This window comes from Lepus europaeus, chromosome 17 (genome assembly GCF_033115175.1).
Source record: "Lepus europaeus isolate LE1 chromosome 17, mLepTim1.pri, whole genome shotgun sequence".
NCBI lineage: Eukaryota > Metazoa > Chordata > Mammalia > Lagomorpha > Leporidae > Lepus > Lepus europaeus.
The window spans coordinates 33,398,646-33,419,571 of NC_084843.1; the positions used below are offsets into that span (position 1 = coordinate 33,398,646).

General features: G+C 50.0%; 1 protein-coding gene across 3 annotated transcripts in view; it reads left to right on the forward strand.

Moving 5' to 3' along the window:
* The window catches only part of ALDH18A1 (aldehyde dehydrogenase 18 family member A1), a 39,479-nt gene extending 20,515 nt beyond the window's left edge, over window positions 1–18,964 (forward strand). For all 3 annotated transcript variants that reach the window (XM_062213915.1, XM_062213917.1, XM_062213916.1), the window contains exons 8-18: window positions 1,764–1,888; window positions 2,929–3,073; window positions 4,976–5,049; window positions 6,522–6,615; window positions 9,269–9,489; window positions 11,538–11,675; window positions 12,768–12,963; window positions 13,053–13,174; window positions 14,647–14,833; window positions 15,768–15,863; window positions 17,951–18,964. In XM_062213915.1, the coding sequence (XP_062069899.1) occupies window positions 1,764–1,888; window positions 2,929–3,073; window positions 4,976–5,049; window positions 6,522–6,615; window positions 9,269–9,489; window positions 11,538–11,675; window positions 12,768–12,963; window positions 13,053–13,174; window positions 14,647–14,833; window positions 15,768–15,863; window positions 17,951–18,132 (1,580 nt within the window). In that variant the 3' untranslated portion in view covers window positions 18,133–18,964. The remainder of the gene's footprint in view (window positions 1–1,763; window positions 1,889–2,928; window positions 3,074–4,975; window positions 5,050–6,521; window positions 6,616–9,268; window positions 9,490–11,537; window positions 11,676–12,767; window positions 12,964–13,052; window positions 13,175–14,646; window positions 14,834–15,767; window positions 15,864–17,950) is intronic.
* The last annotated feature ends 1,962 nt before the right edge of the window (window positions 18,965–20,926 follow it).

The window sequence follows — 20,926 nt, forward strand, 5'->3', positions numbered from 1 at the left end:
AGAGCTGGATCGGAAGTGGAGCAGCCGGGACTTGAACCAGAGCCCATATGGGATGCCGGCACTGCTGGCAGCGACCTTACCCGCTACACGGTGGCCTTACCCACTACGCCACAGCATCAGCCCCCTATCCACGTATTCAATCTGTGTAGCTGTCCCACAAAGTAAGTTGGTGAGCCCAGTATACAAATGAAGTGATGTTCCATTAAGACCAGATCGGTTACATGGGATATCATCCAAAGTCTCCTAGTAAGTACTTGCCAGAGAACAGTTTCAAGTCTACCACTGTTCAGTTGAGAAATGGCACCCCCCCCCACTTCCCCTCAGTACTGCCTGGCAAGGTGAAGGCTCTGAGTTGGCAAGGTCAATATCAAACGCAGTGTGAACTAGACTCCAGTATGCCATTTACGTGCAGCTTCAAACATCAGCATTGGTCATTGTCAGGTTTGTTCTGCTGCTGATTAGCTCAGGTAGTTATCTATTAAATGTTGACGTTTAGAAAAGTGTGAGAATTTTAAATGTGCTCCTGGTTGGGTTGAGATGCTGCTGTAAGGGGAAAAGAGGAATGGGCAGAACCCCGGAATGCTGAGAACCCCTGAATGTCTCTAGGGAAGGATTGGCTTGTGTGAAACCAAAGCAGCCTCTAAATCAGCCTCTATGAGCTGCCATCGCCAGAACTGTTCCCCGGGGAAGAACCCAGCCCTGCCCTCTGGCTCACAAGTGAGGTAGTGTGCGACAGAGAGAGGTTATTCTCCCCCTCCCGCTGATTGCTGCCTGGGGTTTGCTCTGCTGTTCTCTATACTGCACACTGACTTCCTCCCTCCCCAGGAAGGTTGTGTGTATCACACGATTGTCATAGAGATTGGGAACAATGGCAGGGAGATACATCACTGCACCAGGAAAGCAGTCACTCCAAACCAAAAACGTCACCGCCCCAGCTGTCCTTCAGCCAGGCCCCAGCCACGGGCAGTACCTCCCTGTCTGTCTCCCCTATGTCTTGATTTGACTCCACGTTTTCAGACATCCCCCTCGCTGCCCTCTTTTTCCCTTCCAAGGCTCATGCTCACTCTTGTTCATAGTGAGGTGGTGAGGACTTTTCCTCTTGGGTTGTATGCGTAGAACGTTTCACATAGCTTTTTCGTGTCATTCAGTCCTACTCAGTTACAAAAGGCACAGGGGCTTTGTGGTGATAAATCCAGGCTGATGGCCCAAAGTCATGAGCTCCCCTGCTGATTCAGCCTAAGCTTCCCAGCCGCTCACTCATAAAACAGGGAGTATAAATTAGTGCCTGTTTCAAAGGGTGCAGTGAGAGTTAATAAATACCTGTTTCACACTGCACCAAGTCCCAGTAAATAAATAATGCGTGGCTGCTGCACTGTTTCTGCCATAGCCACGCTTGTTTTTCGGTTCTGGCCTTGAGGCGCAGCTTCGTAAGTAGCCATGGCAGAGGTGAAGACAGCCTGCAGTAGACTCTGGGCAGGGCTCACCCATTTGTGGCAAGGATAGGCCATGGTCTGACGTCGGGAATGCTCATTTTTTAAGCCAGGCTGTGGAAGTATGTGAAGTAAGTTGTCCTGAAGCTGGTTGTGAGTATGAGCCAACTCCACATATCCCTTGCCGTCTTCTCCAGTGAGAGCAGGTGGTGGTGTAGCAGGATTCACTCAGATGAATAGGGCACAGCGTGGTTAGCAGCTGCTGGGGGAGACCTTCCTTGGAGGACACTCATTTCCATCCAGCTGTATGACTGACTCTTGTCTACCATTTAGGCCTCTTTGACAGCCCTCCGGGGTCAGATGATGCAAAGCTCATTGATATATTTTATCCTGGAGATCAGCAGTCTGTGACGTTTGGAACAAAGTCCAGAGTGGGAATGGGCGGCATGGAAGCCAAGGTGAGAACTGGGTGCCTTGACCACCAATAGCAGTTATAAAACCCAAATGGTATTTTACCCTTTTTACTTTTGTAATTGAGGACTAGTGATTTGGACATGTACACACTTACATCCATGTATCTAAATGCAAACTTAATGAGTATTTATATAGTCAGTCTGCCTATGTATTTTTATTAATGCTGTGTGAACAGTATGTTTATTTTGTAAACTCCTTGAGGACGGGGCTATTTTTTCATAACTTATAAATCCTTTAGTATTACTGGCTCACACTTTCCTTGGTGAGATTTTTTTTTTTTAATTTTTTCTTTCCCATTAATTGTTCTCACATGTTATATGCTCAAGGTAGAACATGATTCATAGCAATGGCAGAGATGAGGACAAAAACTTTTTTTTTCTAAAAAAAGAATTCTTTTATTTATTTGAAAGAGTTACAGAGAGAAGTAGAACCAGAGAGAGGTCTTCCATCCATTGATTGACTCCTCAAATGACCGCAACAGCCAGAGCTGAGCTGATCCGAAGCCAGGAACCAGGGGTCTCCCATGCACTTAGGCCATTTTCTGCTGCTTTCCCAGGCCATAGCAGAGAGCTGGATCAGAAGAGGAGCACCGGGACTAGAACCGGCATCCACATGGGATGCCGGTGGTGCAGGCTGGGACTTTAACCTGCCGTGCCACAGCGCTGGCCCCACCTTGGACAAAAGCTTTTAAAAGTACTCAGGATCAGAGTCTGGTCAAACCCCAAGCTGCTTGTGGAGCCGTTTCTAAGTTGAAGTACAGCAAGTCAAATGCAGAAGCTATGAATCCCGTGCTAGAGAGTGTGTAAGAGAGAACACAGTGACAAGAGGGGACCTGCAGGTTTGCCATAGGCAGCACATACCAGGCAGAGGCTGAGAAGGGTGCCCAGACTGCCTGTGTGGTTTCAGAGCCTCCAAGCTGTTGGAAGCATCTTGCCTGTACTTGCTCCACATCAAATTGTATTGTATATTTTTCTGAAAGTTTAAAGTGTGACTTGCTAGATCTGAATCTCACCTGTCCCCTTAGGTGAAGGCAGCCCTCTGGGCTTTACAAGGTGGCACTTCTGTCGTTATTGCCAATGGAACCCACCCAAAGGTGTCTGGGCATGTCATCACAGACATCGTGGAGGGGAAGAAAGTTGGCACCTTCTTCTCAGAGGTAAAGCCTGCAGGTAAGTAGTGCTTCATAAGATCCCAAAGCCTGGGATGGGAGCTAGTGACACCCTGGCATAGATGGGACTCAAGACTGAGCTCTCACTCTGGGAATGTGGATCACAATGATGTGCTAGTATCATGAAATCCATTGTTGTTTTGAATACCACATGCAAAACTGGGTTTTGCTTTGTTTTTGTAAAATTCCATCTAACCTTCATAGTGAGACCTCCTCTTTTCTCCAGAATCAGTAGCTTAAAGAATATAAGCATCTGAAACTGGCATTTGGCCTATTTGGATAAGACACCCACATCTCCTACCAGAGTATCTGGGTTTGATTCCTGGTTCTGGCTCCCAATTCCAGATTCCTGCTAAGGGGAACCCTGGAAAGCAGTAGGTGGTGGCTCAGGTGGTTGAGTCCCTGCCTCATGTGGGAGACCTGGATTGAGTTCCCAGGTTTGGCCTAACGTTGGCTGTTGTAGGCATTTTGGGGAATGAACCAGCAGATGGGAGATTCTCTCTCTCTTTTTTTTTTAAGATTTTTTATTTATTTATTTGACAGAGTTACAGACAGTGAGAGAGAGAGAGACAGAGAGAAAGGTCTTCCATCCGATGGTTCACCTCCCAAATGGCTGCAACAGCCAGAGCTACACCGATCCAAAGCCAGGAGCTAGGTTCCTCTTCCTGGTCTCCTGTGCAGGTGCAGGGGCCCAAGCACTTGGGCCATCCTCCACTGCTTTCCCAGGCCACAGCAGAGAGCTGGACCGGAAGAGGAGCAACCAGGACTAGAACCCGGTGCCCATATGGGATGCCGGCGCCACAGGCAGAGGATTAACCTAGTGAGCCACGGCGCCGGCCTCTCTCTCTCTCTCTCTTTCTCTTTTTCTTTCTTAGAAAAAGAATATCAGCATTCACTTTCTCAGGAAATGTTTGGTATGCCTATGCTGGATGCCAGGTACTAATAAGCATTAGAACTGTGAAGATGCAAAAGATAAAGTATGTGTGCTCCCAGTGTTCACAAAGAATAGCATTGCCCTATAATCTGCATTCAGAAATGTGAGCACATTAGAAAGTATTAGCCAACATGGAACTGAAAAGCTCCTTGGAAGGTGGAAAGTGCCGTTGGCTATCCAAATCCACAGGCCAACCAACAGAAGTTTGAAAATATTCAAAAGAACAATGCATCTGTACTAAATGTTTACAGATTCTTTTTCCTTTATTTTTTCCTTTTTTTTAAAGATTTTATTTATTTTAGAGGTAGAGTTACAGAAAAGAGGAGGAGAGACAGAGAGAAACATCTCCCACCTGCTGGTTCACTCCCCAAATAGCTGCAATAGCCAGAGTTGGGCTGATCCAAAGCCAGGAGCTTCTTCCAGGTTTCCCACATGGGTACAGGGGCCCAAGCACTTGGGCCATCTTCTACTGCTTTCCCAGGCCATAGCAGAGAGTTGGATTGGAAGTAGAGCAGCCTGAACACAACCTGATGCCCATAAAGTATGATTGACAACTATCTACATAGCATACATGTTAAATTAGGTATTATAAGCTCTCTAGAGATGATTGAAAGTATACTGAGAGGATGTATGTAGCTTGTATGCAAATGCTACACCACCTTATATAAAGGATGTGTGCATCTGTGGGTTTTGGTATCTGCAGGGGGTCCTGAAACCAGTCCCCTGCAGATACTAAGGAAGAGCTGTGTGTGGACTACTCTAGAAATACAAGTACAGGCAAGTTCTTGTGTTTGTGCCTGAGTCAATCTGGCATGTTCTTTTACCATTTTGTTGGTCAGAGTGATCCCTGTATCTGAGGCAAACATCCAGACACTAAGCTTTCCTGCTGTACATATAATGAGCCTGAATGTGTGCTAGGATGGGGAGGACAAAGCTGACATGACCTGGTGTTTATGCCTGCTCTCACAGGCCCTACCGTCGAGCAGCAAGGAGAAATGGCTCGATCTGGAGGAAGGATGTTGGCCACTTTGGAACCTGAGCAGGTAATCATCTTAGTTGATAGTTTATTATCATTTTCAGGGCAAGTCATACTGTGCGGTTTGATACAGCAGTCAAGCTTGCTGATTCCCCCTTTATTGGTAGTGTACCTTTATTGGTAGTGTCCCACTGAGTTACCCAAATTATAAGTCTGTTTCAAATATGCCATCTCTTTCTTCTTTTGGTTAATTTTATTTTCCCTTTTGTCTTTCATCATTAGGACGTTTGGATCAAAAGCATCATGAAACTGATGAAGTCAGGAAGGCTAACTAATCCTGCCACATACTGGGCATGGAAATATAGGAAATCTACTTATCCTTACGTGATCCAAACCATCTAACTCCCCCACGAGATGAGAGCAGGAGAGCCTGCTCCACAGTTGAAAGCCCTGGCCTGTGTATCAGCCCAGGCAGCAGACCAGTGAGGCTGGACATGGGGATGAGGTCAGGTGGAAGCCACTGGCTGACTCCCCCAGGGTTTTCTGTTAAGGATGGATTTTTTTTTTTTTTTTTTTTAAACAGGCAGAGTTAGAAAGAGACAGAGAGAAAGGTCTTCCTTTTCTATTGGTTCACACCCCAAATGGCCACTACGGCCGACGTGCTGCGCTGATCTGAAGCCAGGAGCCAGGTGCTTCCTCTTGGTCTCCCATGCGGGTGCAGGGCCCAAGCACTTGGGCCATCCTCCACTGCACTCTCAGGCCACAGCAGACAGCTGGACTAGAAGAGGAGCAACCAGGACAGAATCCGGCGCCCCAACTGGGACTAGAACCCGGGGTGCCGGTGCCACAGGCGGAGTATTAGCCAAGTGAGCCACGGCACCAGCCTAAGGATGGATTTGAAAGTGGTGGATGTAGGTTTCTTCTAGGAAAACTATGGCTTGAAAAGAAGAGACTTAAAATAACTGTAAGTAGGGAAAGGAAAGGGAAGGAAGCGCCTTACTTCTCTTGTGCAAAGCCTCCCCTCCACTCCTTCAGTAATCACCACACCGATTTGCCACGTTTCCTAGTCTGATTGGTAAGGACTGGTGTCCCTTCCTGCATCAAGGACTGAATTTTCCCCTTTGATTGCTTTGTCAAATCCAGAATTGACAATGATGCAAAACTAGACATAGAAACTTACCTGGGAAATAAATTAGCTAGTGAAATTAAATACATAAAGATGTGTGCGCTGTGGTGATTTGAAGTGCTGACCCTGTCTCGTGGACAAGTTACATATGCCCCTGCACCAGCATTTGGCCATGGCTCACTAATTATATCAGAAGTTATTAAAAAAGAAAAAGAAAGAAAAAGAATTAAGAAGAAATGAAGGGAGGTTGACAGAGAAGAAGGAAAAAATAAGGACAAATGAATTATGGTGACCTTGGATTTAAGAGCCAGGCGGAGCCTGGCAGTCTCAGCAGAGTGGGTTTAAAGATTGGTGTGCATTCTTCTTGGACTAGCCTATCTGTTTTTCTTTTGAATGATTTGCCTCTATTCTAGCGAGCAGAAATTATCCACCATCTAGCTGACCTGTTGACGGACCAGCGTGATGAGATCCTGTTGGCCAACAAAAAAGACATGGAGGAAGCAGAGGGTAAAGACCAGACCATTTAGATTAGATGTCTTAGAAGGTTTCTGTTTTGATGTTTTATTATGTGTTTTTACTAATAACACTCATCTGCCTAAAGACAGGATTGTTAGAGAAGGAATTTTATATTGCCATCATTTTTGTTGTGGGCAGGTGCTGGTATTCATTTCAGACTCCATGTAGTAACGCCCTCCTCCTCCCCAGGTGCCTTAGGACAGCTGCCACAGGGGCTTTTCCTTCCCCGTGGGTCATGAGCTGTGACTTCTGTGGCTATTTCAGGACAAAAAGAGAAAGCCGTTAAGAACCCCATTGCTGTAGACATTCAGCCAACAGCAACTAACATTGATTGAGACCCTCCTTGCGTGACCAGACGTCATAGTGAGGGCTTTCCAGGCAGCAACTCATTTAATCTTCACAACACAGGAAGGGAGCTGCCATTTCCTGTCTAGGTTTCCCAATGGACGCTGAGGCTCAGAGCAGTTGTCATTTGCCTGAATTCACTGGGCAGTGGTGGGCCTAGGATTCCGGCACAGAAGCATTGTACATACAGAAGAGCTGCAGGAATAGCCGTGGGCTGCCTCAGTTCAGTGACCAGCGTGCGGTCTCTGTGGAGTTGCAGCAGGCACCCTCCAGAAATGCTCATGGAGAGTGATTGAGAAGGCAGAGCTCCCACTGCAGACAGCTGAGTGTGTGGAGTCTGTGAGGCCCCGGCTCTTTCTCTCTCTTGATTCTCTCTCTTGATTCTGTCTTTTCCACCACCTTCAAATATTGGAATTGATCTTATAGGGGTTTGAACTTCTTTTTTCTTGAATAAATATGCCTTAACTTAAACTTCCAGGTTAGTGTATTCCCTTCAGAGGAACCTTCCAGGAATCTTCACCATTACTGTCATTCCTGAAAATATTTTTAAATGTTTATTTGTTTTCATCTACTTGAAAGGCAGAGAGAGAGAGAGACAGAGATAGAGGCAGAGAGAGGGAGAGAGGGAGAGATCTTCCCTCCACTGGTTCACTCCCCAAATGTCTGCATTGGCCAGGGCTGGGCCTTGCTAAAGGCAGGAGCCCAGAACTTCATCCAGGTCTCCTACATGGGTGGCAGGAGTCCAGGCACGTGGGCCATCAACCACTGCTTTCCCAGGCACATTAGCAGGACCCGGGGAAGTGCTAGGAGGACTGGAGCCCACATCCAATACAGGATGCAGATATGGAGCTCTTTGCACCACAGTGTCCACCTCTAAAGCATTTTGAACCATTATTTTAGAACTTCCTCCAGATTACATCTAGTCTTCGTAATACTGGGAAATCACAAAATGGGTTTTTAGAACTTGATAGCATCAATTCTTTCATTTAAAGCTAAATAATTAAGACCCACAGAGGCTAAAGCTGTTGCTCGAGGCCGCCCAGCTTGTTGATGGCAGAACTCGGCTTCTGGTTTAGGTTGTGGCTCCCTGGAAAAAGGGACACAAAGGCCTGCCTGTGCATGGACGTGGTGATCCTAATTCAGGAATTTATTCTAAGAAAATATTTCAAGAGGAGAATACAGCTCTGTTTGTAAAGATAGATTCTTGGGCGAGATTATTTACTGCACTGAAAAACAAGGAGCAGCCTAATGTCTGATAAAGTAGGTGTGGTTAGGTGCAGCAAACCTGTATCAACCCAGTGGAATGTTTAATAGCAATTAAAAATGATTTTGCAACATGGAAAACATACTTGCTAGTGAAGTAAAAGACTAGAATGTAGCATTTAATGTGCACTATACTTAAAACCTGGTTTTTTAGCACATAGGGAAAAGTATAGGAAATGAATTAATTCATATAATTTGTAGAATGATGGCTCAATTATTTTTAAAATTTTTATTTATTTATTTGAGAGGCCGAGTTACAGACAGAGGGAGAAACAGAGAAAGGTCTTCCATCCGCTGGTTCACTCCCCAGTTGGCCGCAATGGCTGGAGCTGTGCCGATTCAAAGCCAGGAGCCAGGAGCTTCCTCCGGGTCTCCCACATGGGTGCAGGGGCCTAAGGACCTGGGCCGTCCTCCGCTGCTTTCGCAGGCCATAGCAGAGAGCTGGATCAGAAGTGGAACAGCCGGGACTCAAACTGGCGCCCATATGGGATGCCGGCACTGCAACTGATGGCTTTACCCACTACACCAAGCGCTGCCCCACCCCCCGTGTTATTTTGATGCCAGGCGTCTTCCTATTGAATTCTGTGGGAATTCAATAACTAGGATGTCATACATTGTGTCTTATAGTTTGCTTTTTCACAAAATTTATCCTAGACAGCTTTCCATGTCATTAAATGTACACTCATGTGATTTGTAATAACGGCAGAGGACCCTCATGTCTCCATTTGTAGGTAGCATCTAGCTTCTCGCTGCTATAAAATGCTGCTGTAGGGATCCTCGGCACAAGCAGGCTCCCTCGTGCAAATGGTCAGCTTGTGGCCCTGAGCTGGCACAGACAGCACAGTGGACATACCCTGCCGTGGTGGTGTACCCTGCCATACCGCCTCAAGGAAAGCTCTAGAAATAGCCCAACAGTGTCTCCCTGAGGCCCCTCAGGTCTGCATCTCTACCTAATGCAGTGTCCTAATTAGTAAAACATCAAGAGATAGCCCCCCCACCCAGGTCTGCTGCTTTACCATGTTTTCAACCCTCCCAGGGAGACTCGCAGCCCCATTGCTGAAGCGTCTAAGCCTCTCCACATCAAAGCTCAACAGCCTGGCCATTGGGCTGCGGCAGATCGCAGCCTCCTCCCAGGACAGCGTGGGCCGCGTTTTGCGCCGGACCCGAGTTGCCAAAAACCTGGAGCTAGAGCAAGTGACTGTCCCCATTGGAGTTCTCCTGGTGATCTTTGAATCTCGCCCTGACTGTCTGCCCCAGGTGTGTGTGACTAGGGGCCTGACTTCAGTGGGGACTGGAGCCAGGGAGGGAGGGAGGGGGAGAGAGAGGGAGGGAGGAAGAGGAGGTAATTTGTGTTCTTGCTTCTTCCAGGAATCTAAAGTAGGTCTTTAAATATTCATTGAAGAAACTGAGCCTTACAGAAGTCAGTGTTCCTGTCACACTTGTCAGGGTGGGGCTGGGACTGCAACCCAGATGTACCTGCCATGCCGCAGTGCAGATTTCCACATACCTGAGCTCACGGTGCACTTTGCTCTCTGACCTCCAGCCCCTGCTGGCTAGTGCAGAGCCGTTCCTCTATTAGCTGGCTCTGCCCATGTCTGAAAGACCCCTTTGTTGTCAGTGTCCCCGGTGGCTTCCTGCACACATGTCTGTAAGGAAAAAGAGCTTTCAGCAGTCAGTGGAAACCATGCTGCAGCCCTCGTTAAGGAGGGCAGCGTGTCCCGGGCTCATGTTGAGAAACCAGGCTGGGAGGTGACGTTAGCAGGTGGTCTCACTTGGTTGCCCTAAACTCTCCCAGAATCTGAGACCATTTTCCCAGGGACTGTCCAGGAAGGTACCAGCTCTTCACAAGCCCCAAGGTCTAAAAGGGACTGTACATAGTATTTATATATATATATATATATATATATATATATATATATACATACATACACACACACACACACACATATAGTATTTGTTTATTTAAAAGAGAGAGAGGAAGGAGAGCTCCTGACCCCTAGTTTACCCCTCTCAAATACCCATAATAGTTGGGGTTGGGCAGGACCAAAACCAGGAAAGTCAATCCACATCTCCCATGTGGATAGTAGGAACCCAGTCTCTTGAACCATCACCTGCTGCCCCCAGGGTCAACTTTAGCAGGAAGTTGGAATAAGGAGCCAGAGCCAGGTATCAAACCCAGGACTTTGATATGAGATGCAGGCATCTTGATGTCTAGGCTAAATGCTTACCTCCAGAAATTCTATTTTGAAACAAAACACTGACTCCTCTTTGCATAAAGCATGGGTAACTATGGGAGTCTGGAACACTCTGGGGAGTGTACTGCCTGCCATAACCTAAAAGCAGCTTTTTCACCAAGGGATTCCCTCCCATGGGGGTGTGTGTTTACCTGGCCGATGCTGGCACACCACCCTTTCTGGGCACATACCTGTCTGGCTAGAAGCCCTTGGGGTGACTGTAGAACTCCCCTCTGCTAGGAGAGGTGGGTCCCGAGTCTCTGTGGGCCGTGCCCGTGAAGTTTCCTCTGTTATACTCTGCCATGTCGGCTGCAATGCCTCTCAGGGAGCAAGGTCTGCTCTTCAGCCAGCTATGGCTGAAGCTCCTTGCCTGATTCTTAGTCCGGGATGGTTTCTCAGAACCCATGAATCCTAACACTTGTATGCAGAATTCTGTGCACTTGTTCGTTTGTCTAGAGAAAGTTTACTTGATTTTTTTCTAAGGGGTCTTAGAAAAAAGTCTGAGAACCCCTAACCTGGAGATTAACATGGTCAGCAGCAAAGCTTTTTAGCAGAATTTCTTTCCCTGTGGCACAAAAGCAGGAAGATATTCTTTCATCCTAAGAGCATTCGGAGAACTAAGCCTCGTAGGGTGGGCATTGTAGTGCAGCAAGTGAAGTGATGGCTTGGGACACCCATGTGTCCCATTTTAGAGTGCCAGTTTGAGACCCAGCTACTCAATGGAGTCTCTGGCTCCTAGGTTATTTATAAAATATGACCCATCTTATTTTCTGCTTGCTGTAAATTAAGCAAACATGCTATAGTAAAAACAAATGAAGAAAAAATGAAATCATGTTTATTTCCTAAGATCCCAGTGGTTCTGTTCTGAAATCAGGCCACCCCGAAAGTGTGTGACCTTGGGGAGTTCCCAGCCTCTCAGCTTCCGTGCCTTCATCCATAAAGTAGAGGATGAAACGGGTCTTAATTCATTCGGGCGTTTGAAGATGAAAAGCAAGGACTGTATAAAACGCTAACATGACTGTCACTATTGTATTCTCCCTTTGATCCACTGCTGTCTCATTTGATCTGCAGGTGGCAGCCTTGGCTATTGCAAGTGGTAATGGCCTGTTACTCAAAGGAGGGAAGGAAGCTTCACACAGCAACCGGATTCTTCACCTCCTCACCCAGGAAGCCCTTTCCATCCATGGAGTCAAGGAGGCCGTCCAGCTGGTAGGTTCCTGAGGATGAGCCAGGTCAGGCCCAGATGGGCCAGGTCAGGTCTTGAGGAGTTGGAAGCAAAGCTTAGGCCCCCTGTGGCCACAGTGCGTCAGCAGGAAGGCATGACCGGAGTGGTGGCAGATCCTTTGTGCTGCAGGTGTTCAGCCATTCTGCAGAGCCAGGTGGGTGTCCAGGCTATGCCCTGGCACTGCCAACTCTCAAGAGTGTCAGGGAGACCTGCCTGCTTTGGGTCACAGGGCAGCAGCAGCAGCAGAGCTACAGTGTGAGGCCTGGGTTCTTCTCAAGGGCAGAACGATTAAGCATGAATAGGATGAAATGAACTTTCTGAACGTTTGTTCTAAACTGTCATTCAGGATGTTAAGTATGAGACCATGCTATTCTCTCTATTGTCACTGTTCTGTCCATTGTCTCATTCTCAATCGTGAAATGAAGTTTGACAGTAACAGCTATGGTTTATTGAGTAACTTCTATGTCCAAGGTCTCTTTCTCCTATTATCTCATTTTCTGTATCAGAAAAAAATAAAGGTAAAATAATTCACGTAGTCAAATAGTGTGTTGAGATATGCACCTAAGGCAGTCCAGACCTTACCTTGAGGCCCACTTGTCCAGAGTCCATTGGCTGCTGGCAGAATGTTTGCAAACCTGCTGCATTATGTGCTCAAAGATTAAAACCTTACACTCTGAACCCCACGGACACCTGCGTTCCGTGATCCCTGTGTGTGCTCTGTAGTGCCCTCATCTTCCTCAGATAGCATCGCGTACCTCCTTGGATTTGTAAAATGATCTGCCCTGTGTTATGGCTGCAAGGATCCCCATCGTGCCTCCCCTGTTCTCTGAGCTCCTTGAAGGCGGGCACTGTGCTCTGCCTGGCACCAAGTGTGTGGTGCCTGGTGAGCGTTGGCTGGGTGACCTTCTGATTCCCATGACCAGTCACTTCATCTTGTTTTTGGAGTGAGCTTCACTGTGCCCAGTTTTCTTATTGGGCTGTGCAGCCATTTCCCTGCAGAGGGGGAGGGACTGCCTGACTTTGTATGCAGAGAGATGCCATCTGCACCTCTTCATTCCCCCCCACCCGGCCTGCAGGTGAACACGAGAGAGGAAGTGGAAGACCTGTGCCGCCTGGACAAAATGATAGACCTGATCATTCCACGCGGCTCTTCCCAGCTGGTCAGAGACATCCAGAAGGCTGCCAAGGGCATTCCGGTGATGGGGCACAGTGAAGGGATCTGCCACATGTATGTGGACGCAGAGGCCAGTGTGGATAAGGTCACCAGACTGGGTGAGCTGTCTGGCGAGGGTGGAGGATTCCTAAAGCCGCTGTGGCCCAGGATCCTGCAGGAGAAGTAAGTCTCTGCTCTTCTTTCTCAGTGAGGGACTCTAAGTGTGAATACCCAGCTGCCTGCAATGCCTTGGAGACCCTGCTCATCCACCGTGACCTGCTGCGGACTCCGCTGTTTGACCAGATCATTGATATGCTGAGAGTGGAGCAGGTAAGGCGTTCAGCCCTGCGCCAGTACACCAGGAGCCGCTGCCGCTCCCTTTAAGACAACGTAGGAAACAAGGTTTCTGTGCATCTGCTGTGTACCAAGTGCTGTGCCTAGTCCAGAGGTGAGGAAAGCATGACTTCCCCTGCCCTCTGACGGCATATGGTACACGGAGCTTTCTTCCAGAGTGGAGTGTGGAGTACACACATACCAGGCCTCAGAGGGAACATGGAGCACGTGCAGCGTGCTGAGTGGACTGTTGCTTGCAACCTTCTATTCAGGCCATAAAGTTGAAAGCTTATGTTCCCAAACACACATTTGTTTTAGATTTTATTTGAATAATTTGTGCAGAAATGTTTTCAACCCAAAATGTATATGCATTCACGCCCCCCTCAAAAAAACCCCTTTATTTACCAATATTCATGTACTTAATACAGTGATACTGGGGAGTCGATTTGCACAGTCGATCTGTGCACAGATGCATTTTAATAAAGCTTCAGCATCTGATGTCAGGGCACCCTTTCAGTATAAACTAGCACAACTAGTCAGGTACCCACTGGCCCTGGTTGCTCTGACCCTAAGCATGGAAGGCTGCAGTCAGCTTGAACATCTGGCATGATCCCAGTGAGAGCCTGCAAGAATTGTGCTGAAAAATAAAAATGAGGGGCTGTCTTTGTGGCATGGTGGCTCAAGCTTGCACATTGGCATTCCTTATCGGAGCACTGATTCAATTCCCAGCTGCTCTGCTTCCAATCCAGCTTCCTGCTAATGCATCTGGGAAGGCAGCAGAAGACGGCCAACTGCTTGGGCCCCTGCCACCCACGTGGGAGACCAGCGTGGAGTTCTTGACCCAGCCCTGGCTATTGTGGCCATTTGGGGAGTGAACCAGTGGATGGAAAATCTCTGTCTCACTCTGCCTTTCAAGTCAATCAATCAGTAAGCAAGGAAGGAAGGTTAAGGAGTTGGAGGGCATGCACATTTGTGTCCAGGGCCTGACTGCACATCCGTGACCTATTTGCTTAGTTACCTGTGTGTGTGTTCTCCACACTGAACTGGACTAGACGAGCAGAGCTCTCCTTCAGCTGGACTGAACCCTACAGTATCCTCAGTCATCCAGATGAGGATTGCTGTGCAGTCCCTCAGAGCACAGTGAGTCCATGTGCACCCCCTGTAGCTCCTTGTGTGGCAGTGAGAAAACCCAGCAGGGGGACTTGCACAGGGATGGGGTTCCGGTTCCTGAGGACCATGGTTGCACACCAGTCCTGGAGGCAGTGGAGTACCAACTAGGAAACCAGGACAGAACTGCTGGAGCAATGAGGGTGAGATAGGCACCACTCATTGTAACTTGAGCCTCCCTGGGCTGTGGTTCACAGGCTTACGCCAGACTGTGCAGGCTCGTACCGGGTCGTGCAGGCTCATCTCACTGGTCCCTGAGCTTGTTCATTTCTCTTATTTTCATGTGGACTTCCTCCATTCAGGTGAAGATTCACGCAGGCCCCAAGTTTGCATCCTATCTGACCTTCAGCCCCTCGGAAGTCAAGTCACTCCGAACTGAGTATGGGGACCTGGAATTGTGCATTGAAGTGGTAGACAGTGTCCAGGAAGCCATTGACCACATCCACAAGTATGGCAGCTCCCACACGGATGTCATCGTCACAGAAAACGGTCAGTGTGCAGATGCCTCTAGCAAACGGTGTCTGCTCTCTTTGCTCTGATCTCTAGGTGGTTCCCAACCCCCCAGGCCTGCAGGAAAACTGACACTCAGGAATGAACTGACACTCAGGCCTAGCATCACCTTCATCGGCTGCTTGGCCCAGTGCTCTCATGGCTGTTAGCTCACTACATTGTCACAGGAGGCAGCAGGACAGGGTGACCAGCACCACTTGCAAGATGACTTAGCCTGTGTCACAGGCATTGTCATCCATGCAGGAACCGTACTGAGCAGTTGAAGTTAACCTGTTTTACCACCAAGGAAACCACGGCCCAGGGGTTAAGGGCAGAACCAATTCTGCACATTCATCTGCTTGCTCCCCAGGGAGTGTACTGAGAGACACTCCTTAGTGTCAGGGCCCCGAGGCCCAGTGCTGAGGGAAGTATGCCCTGCTTGACGGATTTAGCCTCCGTTTGTTTTGGAATCACAACAGCCAGTGGGGACTGAAGCTCACTGTGCTCGAGGACGCGTGCTGCACAGGTGCTAGCTCATTTCTTCTTAATCCTATGAGCCAGGTTTAAGTCATCAGGCCCTGTTCACGCAGGTACAGAGGTTCAGGCAGCTCATCACGCAGCTAGTGGGCGTGGAGTTGGAGTTGCAGCTCGGGCCTGGGCAGTCTGGCCCCAGAGCCTGTAAAACAGGAGTGCAGGTGGCTCCCCCAGCACTGGGGCACACCCTGCCTGAGAGAGCCCCATGCCCAGTCTTTGACACTGATGGACCCAGTTAGCCTTTGTCCTCTTCCTATCTATCACCAACCTTCGTGCTTAATCTGTGAGGGGAGCTTGTGGGAGGCTCCAGAGGGGTCCAGACCTTGCCCAGCTCTGAGTGACTGGAGGCAGGGGTGTTCTCCAGGGGTCATCCTAACCCAGTTTCTCTTTCACCCTGCAGAGAAAACAGCAGAGTTCTTCCTCCAGCACGTAGATAGTGCCTGTGTGTTCTGGAACGCCAGCACCCGTTTCTCCGATGGCTACCGCTTTGGACTAGGTAAGAACGGCTGGTCAGGGGAGAAGGGAACCCCTGTGTGGTCCAGGGAGCATAGTGAGGTAGAGGAGACCCTCCTTTTTACCCTCACATGCTTGGTCAAGATAAGTGGAGGTTATCTGAGCTACCTACCATGAGGCAGCTGTTCCGCGTGCATTTCCATGGAGGAGACTGAGATGCAGACAGGGAAGGAACTTGCTGAAGTCACACAGCTGCCTTTCAGTCCGGGACTTACGCACCTCCGGTGCCAGGGTTGCTCCCACTGCGGTATGGGCAGACACACGGTGTAACAGGTGCACTTGCCCAGGTCCCCAGGAGCTCTGCTCCTGCAGACTTAGTCCTTCAGAGCCACAGCCAGGTTGCCTCAGGGTACGAACTCCCCATGAGAGAGGACAGAAAGTCCTAAGTACCAGCATGGGAGCCAGCGTTGTGGTGTAGAGGGTAAAGCCACCGCCTTCAATGCTGACATCCCATAAAGGTGCCAGTTCGAGTCCTGGCTGCTCCTCTTCCAACCCAGCTCCCTGCTAATGGCCTGGGAAAAGCAGCAGAAGATAGCTGTAGTGCTTGGCCGCTGCTATCCATGTAGAAGAACCTGGAAGGAGAGAGAGAGAGAGAGAATCTTCCATCCGCTGGTTCACTCCACAAATCCCCAGAGCAGCCAGAAGCTAGTCCAGAGCCAGGCCAGGCCAAAGCCAGGAGCTGGGAACTCCAACACGTTCTCCCACATGGGTGTCAGGGACCAATCCCCTGAGCCATCGTCTCCTGCCTCCCTGGATGCGTTAGCAGGAAGCTGGGTGAAAACTGGAATAGCTGGACTCAAATAATCACTTCAGATGGGCTGCAGGCGTCTCCGTGGCAGCTCAGCCCGCTGTGCCAGAACACCTACCCCACAGCATACTTCAAGTGCTGAGGTGCCCATTGTGAAGTGAAAATCTAGGATGGAAGAAGAGCAAAGCCCAAACCATAGCTGAGTTAAATTCCTGGGAAACGCGTTAATGACAGAAACAGATGCGTATTTCCTAGGTTTTTGGTGCCATGCTAAGTGCATCACATGCATCGTCTCAGTTCTATAATATGGATTCTATGATTGTCCTCATTTTCCAGATTGGAGAAAAAAAAATGAAGCACGAGAGGTTAGATTAGGTATTGTGTCCAGAATCCCATTGTTTCTTCCCTCTTGAGCCAGAATTTGGACCTGGTAGCCTCACAGCCCTTACCAGCCACCACGTGTGTGCCCTCGGGCCTGGCGCTTGCTCCTCTCTCTGGTTGTAGCACCTCTCACCTGGTCCACCCAGGCCAGCTGCTTGTCACAAGTGTTCAGGTTGCAGCCAGCAGGTACCTCCCAGGGAGGCTTCGCCTGATCACCCTGCCCAGCATGTTCTCCAGCCCCCATGCAGCGTCTGTCACCTGCCCCTTCCCTGCACTCAGGCACCACCTGAGACTGTTCGCTTGCCTGTGCGCTGGCTGGCTGACCCCCTGGAATATCAGGTCCATGAAAGAGAATGCTGTACCTCCTGGACACCACCATATCCCCAGGACCCAGCACAGTACCTGGTACGTGGTGCACACTCAGTACAGCTGTGATGGGTCAGGGGACCCTGCCTCCACCCTGGGTCTGAGCCAGGAGCAAGAGGAAAGGGAAATGAGCAGTTAACCCTTTCCTGTCTTGTGAGCGCCCGTGTGCTGGGCCTTCTGCAGGTACTAAGAACACGTTCCTGGCTTCTAGAATTTGAAGAGTCTTTGAGGAGTTGAAACCTTTATACCAAACATTGTTGCACACTTCAGACATGCCAAAACGTCAAGACACGGCACACAGTCAGCCAGAGACAGCACTTCCAGCACTGTCGGAAATGCACTGGGGGTGACACAGAGAGCAGAGGCGGCTTGGGGGTTGTGTTATGGGAGTTGTCGTGAATGTGGTGACAACAGAGCCTCCTTCCAAGCACAGCAGGACTGGAGCTGGTCTGGGGAGGAGGGGTCAGGGCAGGGGAGAGGGTAGCAGCAGGGGAAGGGGAGGCCGAGTGGGTGTGGCAGGTGGGCGGGGAGCAGCGGCTGGGAAGAGCTGCATCTCTACTGTTGCTGTTTGGCAGGAGCTGAAGTGGGAATCAGCACATCGCGGATCCATGCCCGGGGCCCAGTAGGGCTCGAGGGACTGCTCACCACCAAGTGGCTGCTACGAGGGCAGGACCACGTGGTCTCCGACTTCTCAGAGCACGGAACTCTGAAATACCTTCACGAGAACCTCCCTGTTCCTCAGCGAAACACCAACTGACGCGAGCCAGGAGAACCCAGCAGTGTTCCCGGTGGACAGCGCACTTGTGGTAGCATCTCAGGGGACAAGTCGCGTCCTGACTCCCAGCTCCTGCAAGGGCCCGCCTGTGGGAAACCGCGCTGCCTCCGTGCTGTGGGCTCCAGTTGGCAATACCAGTCTCGGCTGACACGCGTATTCCAGCTGCCCGCCCCACCTCCCCCCTTTTTTTCCCTTTGGAAATACTTCCTACGGATTGGGACTTGGCTTTGCCCAGCCCGGTTCCTTTGATGATAGAAACAGAGGGGTGGAATTGCCCCGCATAAAAGGCGAAGGAAAATCATGGCTGCTAGTTATCGCCTCGCCTTGGTGAGGCAAAGGCTCCCTGGTGTTCAGTTCGGTGGTAGCAGAGCCAGCCTCTCCTAAGAAGTCCTCCCTCATTTCACTTCCTTTCCTTTCACATGCAAGTCGTCCCCACATGGGAAGAGTGTAGAAAAGGGGCATCTCTGCTCTTAGCGTCCCCCTCAGAAACACTCACGAAAGCAGCTGCAGGCTGCCTCGTGTCCGTGTCCGCGGGGAGATGCGTGCTTCTGTTTACGCAGAGGAAGCAGCGCCCGGATGCCCGCAGCTCTCCCGCTGCGAGGGACGCGCCTGGACCCTGAGCAGCGGCGCCCAGGAGCCGCGCGTCTCGGAACGTTCCCCACTGAGAGCCGCAGCCAGGAGGAGCAGCATTTTTGTATGAATTATTTTGTCAATCTGTTCTTTTCCTCCAAAACAGAAATTTGAGGATTATTTTAATACTTTGGATTCCTCCCCCCTCCCTTTTTGGAGAAATAAAATTCTTAGGAAAAGCCTGCGTGCGTGGTTGAAGTTTTCTCCCTTATCTGCCGTGCTGCTTTTCTTTCCCTCTCGTGTGACCCTCCTGCCCCCACTTTCAGGGGTGGCCTGTTCTCCAGAAGCTGGCTGGGAGACAAGCCATCTGTCTCAGCGCTAACCCCCATGGGAGGGACTCGTGCTGGGAGAGAGGAAAGTAGTACGTGAAACCCCAGAGCTTCCAGACCGGGAGCGTGGTGATGGCCCCAGGCTGGTGCATGTGTGTGACACGAGCACGCTGTCTCCATGTCGTGTGCCAAAGCATCCACCCAGCTGCACAGAGCCCTGGCCACCGTTCCCAGATTGGGCATGTAAATAGCTCCGTTCTCCCAGCTGCCCTGCCAGTCTTGTTGCCTAAGGATCACCTGACAGCTCTACACCGCACCTCTTTCCCCTCCACCGAACCTATCCTTAGGGTCCCTGGTGCCCAGCAGGCTGCAGTTGAATGAGTTCTGTCTGCTGGGGGCCTTCCTGAAGAAATAACCACTTCCCACTTCTTTTTATGCTCCGAGGATGTCTTATGGGCCCCAGGATGCAAGGTGTCCTGTGGAACCTTGTTCCAAGGCTGTCCCCAGACTCTGCCTCTTATCCAGACCCTTACATGGAAGAGCAAGCCACCGTGCCTGCCCTGTCCTCTGAACAAGGATTCTGGCATAGCTTGCCTGAAAAGGCAATAAACAAAGTCATGCTGAGACTGTATCGCAAGTGCCACAATAAGCTCGCAACAGCAACAAGTGCCCCGGGCAGGAGTCTAAAATAGAAAGTGACCCAACAGAGCCAGAGCCCTTGGAGAGAAGAGGCCATGGAGCAGGCAGGCCTGGAGTTCGGCCCTGAGAGATGTGTCCTACGAGTAACCAGTGGGCCGAGCATCCAGGCAAGAGGCTGGTGCAAGCAGACACCCGGAGGTGGAGATGAAACCAACGAGTTTGGGGAGCAGTGAATATTCCAGTTTGGGGCAGAAGGTTCATGTGGCTAAACATGAAGGTGTTACGTTGTAGACAGCTGGTGTTGGTGTAATCCCTGCTGGAGACACAGTTCTTAAGGCATGGGACTGACCTGGGAAATACAGGTAAAGCTTAGTTACCCACCAAGGCCAGTTTCCTGTATGCAGAAACCTTGGCTTTAGACAGAATCTACAGGGAGCGTGGGCCACCCATGTTCTTGGCTTTTTCTACAGAAGTGATGCAATCCCTACACAGGAGCCAGGATGCAGCCACAGTCCCATTCATCCCCCTGCCTTGGGCAGTCTGGTAACGCTCACTGATTGTCCTGGCTCCAGAGGTGGCCACAGCTCTGGCACAAAGCAAGCACTTAGTAGGGGTGAGGTGGTCTGCTGTGAGTCTTCAGTTGCCACTGTAGCCTTGACTGTGTTCTACGAGAAACCAGAAGTGTCTGCTGGTAACTTGAGGCAGTGTTGGGGAGCCAGATTTTCTGGTCACCAGAAGCCCAGCCTTGCTCTGCGCATGAGCAGTGAGAACAGCCAAGTCTGATCACACATTTAAGCGCCTGGGTTTTGGGAGTGGCTGCTGTTGAGAAGTGGTTGCAGCAGCAACAGAGAACCTACTCTGAGCCCAAGAAAGAGAAGGTGCGGGGCTGGCACTGTGGCGTAGCAAGTAAAGACGCCACCTGCAGTGCAGGCATCCCATATGGGGGCCGGTTAGAGTCCCAGCTGCTCCACTTCCAATCCAGCTCTCTGCTGCAGAAGAGGATGGCCCAAGTCCTTGGGTCCCTGCACCCACGTGGGAAACCTGGAAGAAGCTCTTGGCTCCTGGCTTTGGATCGGCGCAGCTCGGGTCATTGTGGCCAATTGGGGAATGAACCAGTGGATGGAAGATATCTCTATCTCTCTCTCCCTCTCTCTGCCTTTTGTTCTCTCTCTATGTAACTCTGACTTTCAAATAAATAAGTAAATCTTAAAAAAAAAAAAAAAAAGCTGCATCCAGGT